The sequence below is a fragment of the Thermoascus crustaceus genome (assembly GCF_041956765.1).
Source record: "Thermoascus crustaceus strain CBS 181.67 unplaced genomic scaffold VTN00scaffold_2, whole genome shotgun sequence".
Lineage (NCBI taxonomy): Eukaryota > Fungi > Ascomycota > Eurotiomycetes > Eurotiales > Thermoascaceae > Thermoascus > Thermoascus crustaceus.
In genome coordinates this window covers 1486881-1500483 of record NW_027192528.1, presented here as the reverse complement: position 1 = coordinate 1500483, position 13603 = coordinate 1486881, and the positions used below count along the sequence as shown (strand labels likewise).

Sequence of the window (13603 nt, the reverse complement as noted above, 5' to 3'; positions counted from 1 at the left end):
GTGAAGGATGATGAACAACATTGGTTTTTAACTCCGGGGTTGATTGATTGAAATTGAAATGGGTGTAAACGAAAAATTTCGAGATCAATAATGAGATCTTTTTCTTTTTCCCTTTTTCACATCTGGGTTCGAAAGAGAGAGAAACACATCCTATGATTCTTACTTGACTTGACAATTGGACCGGTTGGGAGCAAGGCGTCTGGTCCATCGCTTTGCTCCTGTATACCTGCATTAAGTTCAAGTAGCAATTGAAAAATCGACGCCCTGGGGTTTTACCTACTTCCACACTGTGCATCTCACAAGCTCAACGAGTCGACAAGCGCAAACTGCACTGCGTCGCTAGGCTGCAGTGATAAAACCTAGGAACGGCGTATTCATCAAGCTAATCTACTGACACGATACAGATATGATGACCAATTTCAACCAAATGTGACTAAATCGACAACGTACAGACCAATAAGCAAGCATATACACAGACATTTTCTCATACCATTTTGTCTTCCTTTCTAGGCGTACCATCGTTTTGTTGATTGTTAAAAGAAGAATTGAAATACTCGATACCTAGATAGACAAGAAACATCACCCTCATCCCTATTGCTCCATTCAAATGCTCACAAGAAAACCAAAGGGGGAATAGACAACATGAAAACGTAAAAGGGAATACGGTAACCAGGAATCAGAAAGTAAAGGAAGAAAACTGAGAGAAGAATATATTTAAATCCCATCTTTCACTTCATCGCTTGCTTTCCCGTACCGGTACATATAAAAGAAAACCCCAATCTCCAGAACCCAGACGCTCAACCGATAAACACACCCATCCAAACCGTGCGGTTCCATCCCATAAAGAAGGGATGTAGAAAGAGGATGCGATGTTGTATTTCAAAAATGAATTGAAGAAAACAGAAGAGGGAGAAAGCTCGCGCAACGGCCTTCGGGGGCCTTCGGGGTATCTTAAGCAGGAGCGTCGTCCAAGATCTTCCCAATCTATACATGACGTTACAAAACTCCACCCGGTAGTTGTATCTGACCCGAATTTAACCCTGAATTGAAGCCTGCACTGTTGGGTGCAGAGCCGGTACCACCCGTGTATGCCGGGTCTGTAGGTGGCGCTTGTTTTCGGAGCATAAACATGGGTTTTCGTCCCTCTCTTTCCAGTTGTTTGAACAGTATCAGAGGCCGCTCGTCCAAACCCAGACACCGTTCCTGGTCGCCGTATACGATAAATAGTGCATATTGCCGCCAGTCTGCCTGAATGTTATATTTCTTCAACGCAGCGGGAAGGACCTTGTGACATGGATCGTCCATGGAGACACGGAATGATTTGAAAATCTCGACACTCGGTGCTCCGGACTCGCCTCCCCGACTCGACTCTGTCCGGGAAGCGGAGTTCGGAGGGTCTGGGCGAGAGCTTGAGGCGTGATTTGACCGTTCTTGTCGGGATTGAGGGGTTATTGCGTCTTCGGAGTGATCTCGGTTGTATGAGCGCGACGCCAGGGTTTGGGGGAAGTGACTAGGAGACGTGGGAGACGGTAAATTCGCGGTGTTCGGTGAAGATTGACCATTCATGGACGCGGATAGGTGAGAAGAAGCAGCTGTTGCTGCTGCGGAAGGATCCAGGTTCGAATCGTATGCCTTCCCCTCTTGGATGGACGGCGGGATATGTGTAGGAGAATGGTTCTTGGGTGTCGTACCTCCACTAAAGAGTTTCTTTGACAAGGTTCGCGACAGACCGGAGGTAAGCTTCTCTGGTTTAGACTCTGCTTGCGTCGTTGCAGGAGGCGATGTGAGGGGCTGATTTTCGTGGTTATACAATTCAGGGCTGAGCGTCTGGCCGTACGAGGGGGGTTGATATGGGAGAGGTTGTGATCGGTCTTTAGCCATCTTAAACACAGGAAGAAGCTCTTCTCGTAGTCGACGATAATCCTCCGTAAGCCTCTTCAGCTCAGCCTCAGCAGCAACAATCCTTTCATCCCGTATTCTTATCGATTGTATGATTCGAGCGAGGTCTTCCTGAGTGGCATTCTCGTTCAAGCTCTGATCCGCCGCTGCACATAATCCAATCAGCAACATTTCCAAACACAAGTGAAGAGGAGGCGATACGCACATAGGGGAATATAGTGATCCGAATCCAACGGGATATCCTGCTTCACTTTCGTCTCGTAGACGCTCTTCAGGATCGTTAATCGATGCCCGACACTATTAATACCCATCTCCTTCAATTCGTCATGTTTCAACGCGATAAGAGCTTCCCCGACAATCTCGTTTTCTGCAGAATTGCAAACCAGCAGTCAGATCAGCAGGCACCTTAAATCCCAAATGTACTCGACCACTAACCTATGAATGTCTCACAGTATTGATGGAGGCCCAGGCTGGCAACAAAATCCGCACATTCTTCCGCTGTCCACTCTGTGATAATAGTCTTGGGTAAGCCGCGCTCCTCCCCCGAGTTGCCATATGTTGTCGGAGTGTTCTCTGTTGAAGGCGCTTCCGAATCGCTATGAGAGGCCTCTGAATCGCTTGGCAGACGAGGGGAGGGCACAACACTGCGCTCATACTCGTCATCCGCATCTGAATCCGCGTGGTAGGCCATTTTTAATTGTAGATCAAGAAGCTCACACCTATGCCCGCAATATGCAGTAGCTTAGGCAAAGGGCAGTCCGGATGAACTGTTGGTGCCCCGCAGATCCTCAAATTATCACCTCAAAGGGGATAGAAGGAGGATGTGTGGTCAAGACACCAACAGAGAACGAGTCGGAGAACAGGTTGACAAAGGCAGACAGCCGCTGTCGGTCAGGAACAGCAGGGCGGGCGCCTAGACGGGACCGAACATGGACTGGTGCGGTGCGCTCCCAGAAGAACCGGGGGGATGTCGAAACCGGGGTTGAGCGTTTGGGACAGATTTAAGGCGTGTCGAACTAGATCATAAACGTGCGAGGAGCAGGGTGTTGGCGTCGTAGCGGGGAGGCAGCGCGGAGGAACCTTGGGTGGGCAGAGTGCCTAGGCTGGACGAGTGAGGGGGAGACCGGGGCGGATGTGTCCCAACAGCATAAACGTCGGGGCGTGGCAGCACGGGGGGGGGAGGAGAAGGAAGAAGAAGAAGAAGAAAAGAATGACTGAGAGGGAGTATATAGATATGAGAATAACGGGGAGACTGAGGCGAAGAGGAAGAGGGTCGAACGGGGAGGAGAGTCGGCGCTGTCTCGATGTCTGGTCTGGCTCGCAGCGCCTGTCGCACGCCTGGACTTGGAGGCTGGAGCGGGCGCTGCACGTGACCCAAGGTTTAACTCAGCGCTAGACTGCTTGCGGAGCGATGCCCGCCTTTCCTCTCCGGGGTTGGCCGCGGTCTGGACTCGCCGTGAAAACAGTCTCTTTTCTGTTCTCCGTGATGGTCCAGGCAATTCTGAACAGCCTGTCCCTACCAACAGACGCTGGATCCCAGAATCACAGACTACGACCCGAAAGCATAAACGAAAAACTTTTTTTCGCGCCGCTGATGGCCAAGACCTTGTCGACCTATTGATCCTCGGATCCACCCCATAGTCGTGACCCCTTATCGTCATCGTCAGCTTGCAACGTTGCCTCTTCCCATCCGAGTTAAGCGATGTCTCCCTTCCCCGCGTTTGCCTCGAGTGTCCTTTGCCTCTTGTGGGATTCACCAGCTTGGTCTGTTTGATAGGCGTTGGATCGGTCCACCACTACAGCATGCATATAAGCAGTACATTGCATATTACATACAGGTCAACTTGCTGCATGATGTAGCCACAACTCCAAAACCCTCGACGAGAAGGAGCAGACGGTAGACCCCTGACTCTGACATTCTGCATTCGATCTAGTAGATGACTCAGATTTCTCTTTTGAGGGTGTTAAAGCCGGAACCTTGGACAGAATGGGAACCATCATCCATCCCATCGGTATGTTCTGAGCTAGATAAATTTAACGGCTTCGGTTCGATATTTTAATATGCGTATTATTGCTAAAGCTATATGCAAAGTGCTTAAAAAAGAAATATGCAATAATACATTATATTATTGTTGTGTGCGTCATTAAGAGTCCAAGAGGGAAAGCGAAAAAAGCTTCAATAAAGTGCCGCATTGTGCCAGGGTCTAGGAGAAATCAAATCAGGCTGCCCTAAAGCACCGCCACCCGCACCGGACACCGGTAGTTGAGTGATTGGCGGCGCGCCTGTCATATTCCAATAGTGCCTGAGATTGCTTTCTAGTTTTTTTAGTATTTTTACCCACAGGGCCCAGTGGACCGAACGTCTGCCTTGTCTATCTTGGGCTACCTTAGCCGACTCTCATCATGATCGGCTCAGGGAGTTGGAACTAATAATAATAACTACGGAGTTAAAAAAGGACACGGCACGATCGGAGTCGATCCTAACTGTGCGATCATCGATCCGTTTGATCCATTCCCCTGCCGCTGTCTTTGCCAATGCCAAGTCGCCGAGCCCGTCGACATCCAATTATTGATTTATTGATTGATTGCTTGAGCACTTGAAGTTTCCGTGTGTGGGACGGCCACGAAGCTGTTCAATGTGCAGATTGCATTGAGTGGCCTTTTCTTCCTACAGAGTGCGCAGTTCAGTAGACCTGGGAGCGCCCGGAAGAGTCACAACAATATCACATTTTCCTGCCGTAGTCCTAAGCTTAATAATCAATGCAAGTGGCACAAACTACTCCGTACCAGCAGGTACCTAGTTCTTTTACCCCTGCAGTAGCGATCCAAATCAGTGGAGGGAGCGTCGTCATCTTCAGCAGCACTAATATGCCTGCTGCAGGATAAGAGTTATTCCAGATCTCGACCGGACAAGAAAGTTGGTGGAGTCTGCAATGACGTTGGGAAGAGAGAAAGAGAGTTGCAGCTGAGACATCTCTCTATCTGCTCATTGCCTGGGCCGGCTCATCCACATCCCAATATCACTGTATACTACACAATAGGCACTATGCGTCAGATCGATCGGGCGATTAGCGAAAGGAATCAGAAGTCGGCTGGCGGAGCGTGGTGAAGATGAATCTGGGTAAGTGGTAAATAGTGACATAATGTCCGTCCGAAATTTTTTCAGTCCAGCTTATGGGGAGCTTATCAATGTGAATCCCATATGGTGTAGTGGCTAACATCGTCGTCTTTCACACGACAGCCCCGGGTTCGATTCCCGGTGTGGGAAATTAAATTATTCTCTTTTTACTGTCTTAACTTTCTTTAGCTCGTGGAACGATCCCACTTCCCTCCTCCATGCATGGATGAAGATAAGAACCCGCACTGGTCCCTGTCAAGTCCCTAGTCAAACCGGGATATGTCGTGGCATTCGTGCTAGGATCTTGAATGCGCGACTTTGGCTGTGCAGTATGAGTAAGCCCTCTCCACAGAGCTGCAGGAACGGATCAGGATAGAAGCTCCAACATTCCAAGTACCTAGATACTACCTACCTAGGCACAGTACATGATTCTGCCTCTGGTCATTAGTACTACGTACTTGGTGCTGCCACCCTACCTACATTTTTTTTTTTCGTGAAGGTTGAGAACGAGAAACATGCATGCGGGAGAGACAGAGAGAAAGCCCTGGCGGTTGGAACCGCCCTTTGATCCAGTTCGATACGATACCATGGACTCCTCCAAACTCTATGCTGTGGCTGTTTCAGTCGGGCACCTTCCGTGTGAGCTCTTTTTAATATTTATCAGATCAGGCTTGATTATGTACTCTCCAGTTTCAGCTAAGTCTCCAGTCGCCGCTTGGCTGGCGGATATGGAAGGCCCAAGTTCAAATTTTCTGTCCCTCGACACAATGATCTGAAACATTTAGCGTCCCTTTTTTTCAGCCTAAATATACAGTAAAGGAATGAATGATTTTGACAGAGATTATCTGCGCCTATTATAAGTCAGTACATGCCATTTTGGGGACCCGATCTCCCCTCCCGACATCCCCGATAGCAACCTACATACGTCCATGTTCTATGTATTTTACTCCGTACTTAAAAGCCACAATGCCAGACGCAGGCGGTTATAAGTCCCATTTGCTGGCTAGTACAGTACCTACCAAGGTAGACCTACATTATCAGGCCGGTACAGCTATTGCAGTACACCCATTCAAATACAGAAGAGTGTGTGCCTCTTCACTAGGTACTGTACCTAAGTAGACTTATCGACTTCAACATTTCCTCCAATTGACCAAGACTGCAATAGTACATTCCTGGAGATAGGAGATATCAATAAACTAAGGTGCTCATAACGATTTCTTTTTAAGTTACCTTCATACTGTACGGTGAAGAGTCATGTCCAGTAGATTCATTCATGCATTTCTATTCTCGTCCATCGTCACAGGGGCTAGCTTGAGTGGGTGTAATGTACCACTGCTGTTTATGAACGCCCAGACTTTGCATCTTGTAAACCATATGCCACTGCCACATAGAGAGAAGTGAAGCAAGGCGTGAATGGTCTATCGTCAGATCTATTCAACTTCCATAGCTTCCCCGCGGTGGCCCCTCTTGGTCTGCACATACCCAACGAAGTCATCAAGAGCACCGGGCCACGCGCCATCAGGGCTCCACCAGCTAAAGTTCTCGTCCTCGAGCGTCTTGCGCATGAAGACCTCCACCTGCTCCCAGAGATCCTTGTTAACCGGTCTCTTGACCTTCTCTTCGAGGAACTCAATCCACCAGTCTAGCCACGGAGTTGTTTGGGTGTTCCATTGAATCCCTCCGTGTCCAGTGGTGAAGAAGAGACGCCACTGCTCCGTGGCGATGTCAAGCTGCAGATTGCGCTGACCCTGGAGACGGCAGAGCGGGAATGCATAGCGGTAGACGCGGCGGAAGACATCAGGTTGGGCGGTGATGCGAGTACGGAGCGCGGTCACGTAGTTTATCATCTTGGGAATCGAATCGCATCTTTTTCGATAGAGATTTGTCAGAGATGATCCTTGACCCAAGATAACGTAAAGGAGAGAGGTAGCATTCTCACCCGGCATTCCTCCAGCCCTCAACGAAACCTTCTCGGGTAAATTCACCCATAGCAGGCCACTTGAGCAGCTCAGCGACGCCGAAACAAGCCACTTCGTCCAACTGGACCCGGATATCTGCAAGGTATTTCATGGCACCCTCGATACCGACGCCGTCGGGGTTCTCCTCAGGGTCATCTAAGCATCAGTTAGCAATGCTATCTGAGCAAGGTCTTCCACAGTTGAGAAATACGAACCTCGATAGCTGTCGAATATCTTGTTGAGGGCCTGAGTGGTACCAGAAGAGGCTGCGCCTTGAGGGCTCTGGAAGTAACTGCGACGGCGAGAATAGTTAGCATTCACTGACACTGCGAATCTTTTAATGCTGTGAAACAGTCGCAAAGAACAAAAAGACAAATGGATTGGCCCAAAAAAAAGAATATTGTAGGTTATGTTGAAACTAGGACCGATCCTCCAAATCTAAACTGGACATCGAATTCATTTTCGTTGCTATGCCACCGCTTATTTGCTTCCTAGAATAAAAGCCAAGTACGGTGGAAATACGCCTCTAGACAGCCCACGCATGTTTATGGACTAAAGTCTGCCTTCCTAGGACATGAAGCACATCATAGTTTCCTCATCTGTCCTATAGTTGGAGCGGCAGATACATCGCAACATAATCGAACAAAGACTTTCTTGCTGCAACCGTAAAGTTATCCACAGGCCCATTCAATTTCTCATCTGTGACGAATCCGACCGGTCTCGAGAGAAGGGGCGGTGTAGGGTGCCTGGACTTTCTCAAAGATTGTTTGGGACGCGAGGCTGCAGTAAATCAAAGCTTTATTCATGGTATACATTGTTTCCATGATAGCTTGTGAATATCTGGCCTCTAGAGCTCCCAAAGAATGGTTCCAAATGAAAATATGCAAACTGCAAGCGTAAAGATGCCGACCACTGATAAAAGTGCGAAGGTATCAGACACATACTAGACAAACGTGTCTTCCTCTTCTAGATTTAGGAAACTGTTTGGTGGTCGACCCAGCAAAAAAAGGAGAGCTTTCTTATGGCTTGTCAAGGAATCCCGGTTTCCGTCCAATGGTTTGAAGGACCAGTCCTCACGTGCATTGCCCCCAGCATGGCTTCACTAGCTGCCTCTGAAAGTGAAGCGATCTCTCATGACGGTAACTTGAAAAGTTTCAAATAACAAGAGGGCAGAAAGCAGAAGAATAGAGATGAACCAAGACTAGACGCTGGATGGGAAAAAACAGAGAAAGGGAACACGAAGACAGAAATGAAAAGATCACACGTACGCATCAACTGCTTCTTCAACATTCCATCCGTGGCTTCTGAGATACTAGGTCAGATAGACAAACGTCAGTCCTCTTTTCTCGATATCGAGACTCTGTCTCCATGAATGCAGATTTCAACAAGATAAACAGTGAGAATCATGATGAAAAATGGTAATAGTACCTTGGCAGCCACAGACTCCTTTGCCTGTGTAAAGCTCACAAACTGTGAAATGCACTGCTTCTGAGAGCTGGTATAAGCGGGCGGCATGGTGAAGTGGGTGACGAGTGACCCGCGCAGGCAGATCTCGGCGCTAAAGTAACTTAGATCTAGATGGATGCAAGTAGGAAAGGTGCAAATAAGGAGAAGGTAAGGAAGGGAGCTATGATCTTTAAAGTAATGACTGCTGCTGAGAACCTGAAAGGGCCCAGTTTGTCTTGATTCACTGAAGTACTTGTTTGTGTTCTGTATGACAGAGTCGCCGGGTTCCCATGATGGCGGTCCGACGCTGACAGCGAAGCTTGGCCCATCGTGCTCACGTGCAGTCACGCGACGCGGCGGAACATTGCAGGTGTATGGGATACCGGCAGTGTAGATTGTGATGATAAAACAACTAAGTTTGCCTTGCCAGGATAATTTAGAAATACAAGCTAGTAGATATATTTTATTCAAATTTAACAGTATTAGTGACGCTACAGTGTATACATTCCCTGGTCCCAACTGCGTTGGAAGGTACCTTCGTCTCCAGCGCTCCTACGGCAGAAGTCTTGTAGTTCATCCCAATATAGGCTATATTAGGTAAGTGGGCCAATGTCCCATTTGAAAATAGCCTAATGTTTGCCAGCATAGATCAGCTCGTAAGCTTGCAAAAATAGAACTCTCAAGGAAAGAGATTCGATTCATGTAATGGTATGTTGACAATTTAATTTCCCAGCATGAACTTTTAGGCCCTGGTCTAGAAAATACAAAACAAAATTCACTCCCAAACACCTGTAGCCGCCAGAAAAGTAAACGCCACCGCTCATTGCAGTCGACAGAAGCTATGCGCAAACTTTTAGGTCGTAAAGAGCGTATCCTCCTGCAAGTTGTTAGAAACAAGCTCAGTGACACCGATCGAGGAGCACCTACCTCTCTCAGGTATTCTCCTATATCACCCTGTCTGAACACACAGATACCGGTAGGATCGAGTCGTCGTGCTTCAGCAGTGGACCGAGCTGTAATGCCAAAGCCCTAAAAACACGTCAATAAGGTCCATAGGCTACATGTAATTACCCAGAATGTCTTACCAGAGGGGTATCATCCATTCCAAGCACAACCACTCCCTGGTGCTCAGGGATATCCTCACTCCACCTTCCGACGTGGGCCTTGACAACGTTGCCTCCATACAGATACGGCATTTCACCATTCTGCTTGATCCAGACCTTGTATCTCGCGTGCGGTGCGATCACATCCAGCGCCGTGATGTCTAGATACTCAGCACTTGCATCTGATTCCGGGGACAGGGAACCTACGCAGGCGGAATTTTCCAGTCTTAGTGAACTTTCCAATGCAGGTGCCCAGAGAGAGGAGATTCGGGCGTGCGATAGAAGTTGCAAGGTTTGCGATCGAGAGGCGCAAATCTGGCTTGAATTAGCAATTGCCTTTATTTCCAAGTATTCGTAGTTTTATCATGTTCTTACAGTAGACTCGAGAGCCATGCAAACGAAAAACATGGCGGTCATTGGGGTTCTCGCTGTCTGATGATGGAGGGGCGATAAGATGGTTGAGCGAGCGGCCAGTGTAGTTGGCGAGCTTCGAAAAGAGCGTCTTTGTCTCCTCTTCAGTAAGGGCGCGCATCTTGTATAAGACTCCAGGAGCAGAAAAAGGTGTACGGTCGTCAAGGTGATACTCTGCGGACAAAATTCTAGACTGGGGCGGGATAGCTCCGCTTAGCGTGAAATCTTGGCACTCAGCACCGCAAAACCTCCGAAAAAGTGTGAGCGACGGAGGAATTACCTCAACATCGTTAACATCTGCATTGCAGCAAAAATGGCGCCCGGACGAGCTATTAAAAGAAGGCGTCTGAGTCCTTCGGACGACGAAGCGTCCCCAATTTCGAACTCCAATGGAGCCTCATTAAACAACTTTTACAGTCGCGCCGCCGAGTGGGATCTCGAGCAGGAATACGAACGTCGACCGCGCAAAGCGAACAAGAAAGACAAAGAAAAGACTCGGTTACCGATTAAAACTGCGGAGGGAACTATTGAACATGTCGAAGAGCCTGAAGTCCCCAACGAGGAATTGGACAGCTTCCTTGACACCGACACCGACGATGATGAGGCCGAAGCTCCAGTTCCAAAAGAGGAAGAAGTCAAGGAGGAAGCGCCAAAAGTCCCGCTGAAGCTCCAAATAATACAAGCGAAAGAGGATATTGCAAGGATTGCAGAATTGATCAATGAGGATCCTGAGGAGCATATCTCATCGTTCAAGAAGCTGGCTGAGATGGTGGAGAAGGGACCGCATCCTACCATCAAGAAATTGGCGCTCGCTGCGCAGGCTGCAATCTACAGAGATGTTATTCCTGGTTATCGGATCCGTCAGCTGAGTGACGCAGACAAAGCGGAAAAGGTTTCAAAGGAAGTTAGGAAGCTTCGTAACTACGAGCAAGCGCTGCTCTCAGGTTACCGAAACTACGTTGATACTCTGTCTACTTTCGCGAAGCTAGGCAAAGGAGAAGGAGACGATGATGGAAGCATGAGGACAGCAGCAATAAATTGTGCCTGCAGCCTCCTGCTTGCAGTGCCCCATTTTAACTTCCGTGGTGATCTGTTGAAGATCCTGGTCAACCGGCTGTCGAAGAGACAGATCGATGCAGATTTCGTGAAGTGTCGAGAGACCCTGGAGGAAATTTTTTCTAAGGATGATGATGGTATTGTTTCTCTCGAGGCTGTCAGTCTCCTTTCCAAAATGATGAGAGCGAAGGAATACAGAGTCCACGAGAGTGTCTTGGACACCTTCCTCCACTTGCGATTACTTTCCGAATTCTCATCCAAGGGTTCAAGAGATAAGGTCGATAAACCCGACGAAGAGAACACTGTTCGCGGGAAGAAGCCGAAGGAGAAAAAGGAGTTCCGAACTAAGAAACAGAGGAAACTGGAGAAGGAGCGTAAAGCTGTGGAGAAAGACATGAAGGAAGCGGATGCTCTCGTTAGCCACGAAGCGAGAGACAAGAACCAAGCAGAGACTCTGAAACTTGTCTTTGCTACATACTTTCGCATTCTGAAACTCCGCAGTCCGACTCTTATGGGGGCGGTGCTTGAGGGCCTTGCCAAATATGCCCACCTGATTAACCAGGACTTCTTTGGTGACCTTCTTGAAGCCCTTAAGGACTTGATATCACATGCAGAAGAAGCCGAGCAGCCTGATGAGGAGGACTCCGACAAGACGGAGCCTATGCCAGTCCGGAACTCTCTTCGAGAGACCCTTCTGTGCACAATTACAGCCTTCGCACTCCTGGAGGGTCAGGATGCCAGTAAAGCAGCGGCATCACTTCATCTGGACCTTAGCTTCTTCATCCGACACCTGTATCGCGCTTTATACCCTCTTTCCGTCAACCCCGACATCGAGTTCAACCCCAACAAGTCTCTCCGCCTTCCCGATCCAAACTCGAATGAGTCCAAGGATGACGGCAATTGCGCCGAATTACAGAAGAAGAAGAACAAGGTCAACTTCCAGACCCCCACCGTTCTTCTCTTACGTTGTCTGCAGTCTACCCTCTTGGCCCGTAGTCACGCCTCTCCGTCTCCAATTCGCCTTGCCGGATTCACGAAGCGTCTCATGACAACGGCACTCCAGCTCCCGGAGAAGTCGTCACTTGCGATTTTATCTCTTTTGACCAGGGTTACGAAGCAGCATGGACGGAAGATAGCTCCGTTGTGGAATACCGAGGAGCGGAAGGGCGACGGTGTCTTCAACCCCCATGCCATGGATGTGGAGGAAAGCAATGTCTTTGCTGGAACGGTCTGGGAGGGTGAACTACTGAGGCTTCACTACTGCCCGCAGGTCAGAGATGCTGCGGCAGACGTTGAGAAGATGATTGCAGCTGTGAAATAGATTTTAACGTGAGGATGATGCTCGAGTCACATAAAAATATTTCGGTGTTGAATTTGACGATGAATTGAAGTATATACTATAGTGGAAGAATATGGGCTTTTTGAACTGTTGTCAAACTATTACTAGTTTTGCCATGACTCTATTACAGTCACAATTGGGAAGTTATATTCAGATAGCCTTCTATTATAAAGGTCTAGTAATTTTTATCTTTGAACCCTGAGATTATTAGTGATGTGGTGTAATGGCAGTAGCGGCGATAAACAAGTGATATAGCAAAAGTATCAAGTAGGCTGATATTGAATACTTTCCCGAAAATCAGCCCTACTTATACAGATCTATTTACCTGGCTGGTTGAGAGACTAGTTTTATAGGATCGGGAGATTTCGCTTCCACAGTTTATATCGAAGGAATATAAGTCCTCTCCACTAGAGTACCAGTCATTAGCCATCGCTCGAGAAGAATACATTCTGCAATTTCATCATGGAGGTCTTTCGACGTCGTCATCGTTTGTATGGGCCATGCTGGCATTGCTGCTGCCGCTACTGCAAGACTCGAGGATGCTGGCCTTCGATTTGCAATAGTCGATTCAGGAGAGCCTGCACATCGACGTGATCGATATAACGCCTCAGATGTCACCAGCGGCCATGGCGGGCTGGTCTTTTCTCGGGCGGAAAATTCTCCTTTTTTTTTATGACCCTCACGTCACACCTGCCGCCGATTGGAGATGGGATTCCGAATCCAGCGGTCGAGTGACCGCGCCTTTTTCCGGAACATGAAACAGTTCGATCCTAAGCTGCGCTTTAGGGAGACTGATAGTAGCTGTTGAATAGTGCACTTTTTGCGTCTGTCGCCGAGGTGAAACGATCCTAAAAGGGACGAAGGGCTTGTGGACGGGTACAGGACGGTCAGACTGTTGCACCAACGGTCCGTTCAATTTTGGATTTAACACACTGATACTTGATGGAGCGTTTGCATCCAGGCCTATCAACCCGATTCTCAAAGCCATTTGAAGCTCTGATGATTGGCCTTCTTGAAGGAAACACTAAGACAGTCATAGCGTTTCGGCTTGCGATGACAAGTTATCTGTTACGCCTTACAAAAGGCATTCCAGAACTTGGTACGGATCAGAGCGCGAGATTTGATCAGACCAACTTTAGTGTTGGATGGTATCTGTGTGTGAATGGTAACCTGCGGTCATTTGATGCCCCTGGTTTCGTCGTAGGAAAGGCCCGTGGTTTGTTTCATGGTATTGTAGCTGCTATAATTAGTGGCCATTATTCTGCTGCAGTTG

General features: G+C 48.3%; 5 protein-coding genes and 1 non-coding gene across 6 annotated transcripts; 3 read left to right on the top strand and 3 right to left on the bottom strand.

The window, feature by feature from the left end:
- Positions 1-996: 996 nt before the first annotated feature.
- Positions 997-2590, bottom strand: VTN00DRAFT_4060 (uncharacterized protein; the record flags this gene model as incomplete). Its single annotated transcript, XM_069430447.1, has 3 exons — positions 997-2045; positions 2105-2266; positions 2335-2590. 3 exons carry the CDS (start codon positions 2588-2590, stop codon positions 997-999), a joined length of 1467 nt encoding a protein of 488 aa, XP_069289581.1.
- A 71-nt stretch (positions 2591-2661) lies between these two features.
- VTN00DRAFT_4059 (uncharacterized protein) lies at positions 2662-2904 on the top strand (the record flags this gene model as incomplete). Its single annotated transcript, XM_069430445.1, has 1 exon — positions 2662-2904. One exon carries the CDS (start codon positions 2662-2664, stop codon positions 2902-2904), a length of 243 nt encoding a protein of 80 aa, XP_069289580.1.
- Positions 2905-5095: 2191 nt separating this feature from the next.
- Positions 5096-5167, top strand: VTN00DRAFT_t78. The gene has a single exon. It is a non-coding gene; the product is annotated as a tRNA-Glu (tRNA).
- Positions 5168-6447: 1280 nt separating this feature from the next.
- VTN00DRAFT_4058 (uncharacterized protein) lies at positions 6448-8490 on the bottom strand (the record flags this gene model as incomplete). Its single annotated transcript, XM_069430444.1, has 5 exons — positions 6448-6883; positions 6957-7131; positions 7191-7267; positions 8244-8287; positions 8404-8490. The coding sequence occupies 5 exons, from the start codon at positions 8488-8490 to the stop codon at positions 6448-6450; spliced, it is 819 nt and encodes a 272-aa protein (XP_069289579.1).
- Positions 8491-9274: 784 nt separating this feature from the next.
- On the bottom strand, positions 9275-10056 carry VTN00DRAFT_4057 (uncharacterized protein; the record flags this gene model as incomplete). Its single annotated transcript, XM_069430443.1, has 5 exons — positions 9275-9298; positions 9349-9450; positions 9507-9685; positions 9732-9839; positions 9900-10056. The coding sequence occupies 5 exons, from the start codon at positions 10054-10056 to the stop codon at positions 9275-9277; spliced, it is 570 nt and encodes a 189-aa protein (XP_069289578.1).
- Positions 10057-10248: 192 nt separating this feature from the next.
- VTN00DRAFT_4056 (uncharacterized protein) lies at positions 10249-12312 on the top strand (the record flags this gene model as incomplete). The annotated part of the gene is made up of 1 exon (XM_069430442.1): positions 10249-12312. One exon carries the CDS (start codon positions 10249-10251, stop codon positions 12310-12312), a length of 2064 nt encoding a protein of 687 aa, XP_069289577.1.
- Between the last annotated feature and the right edge of the window lie 1291 nt (positions 12313-13603).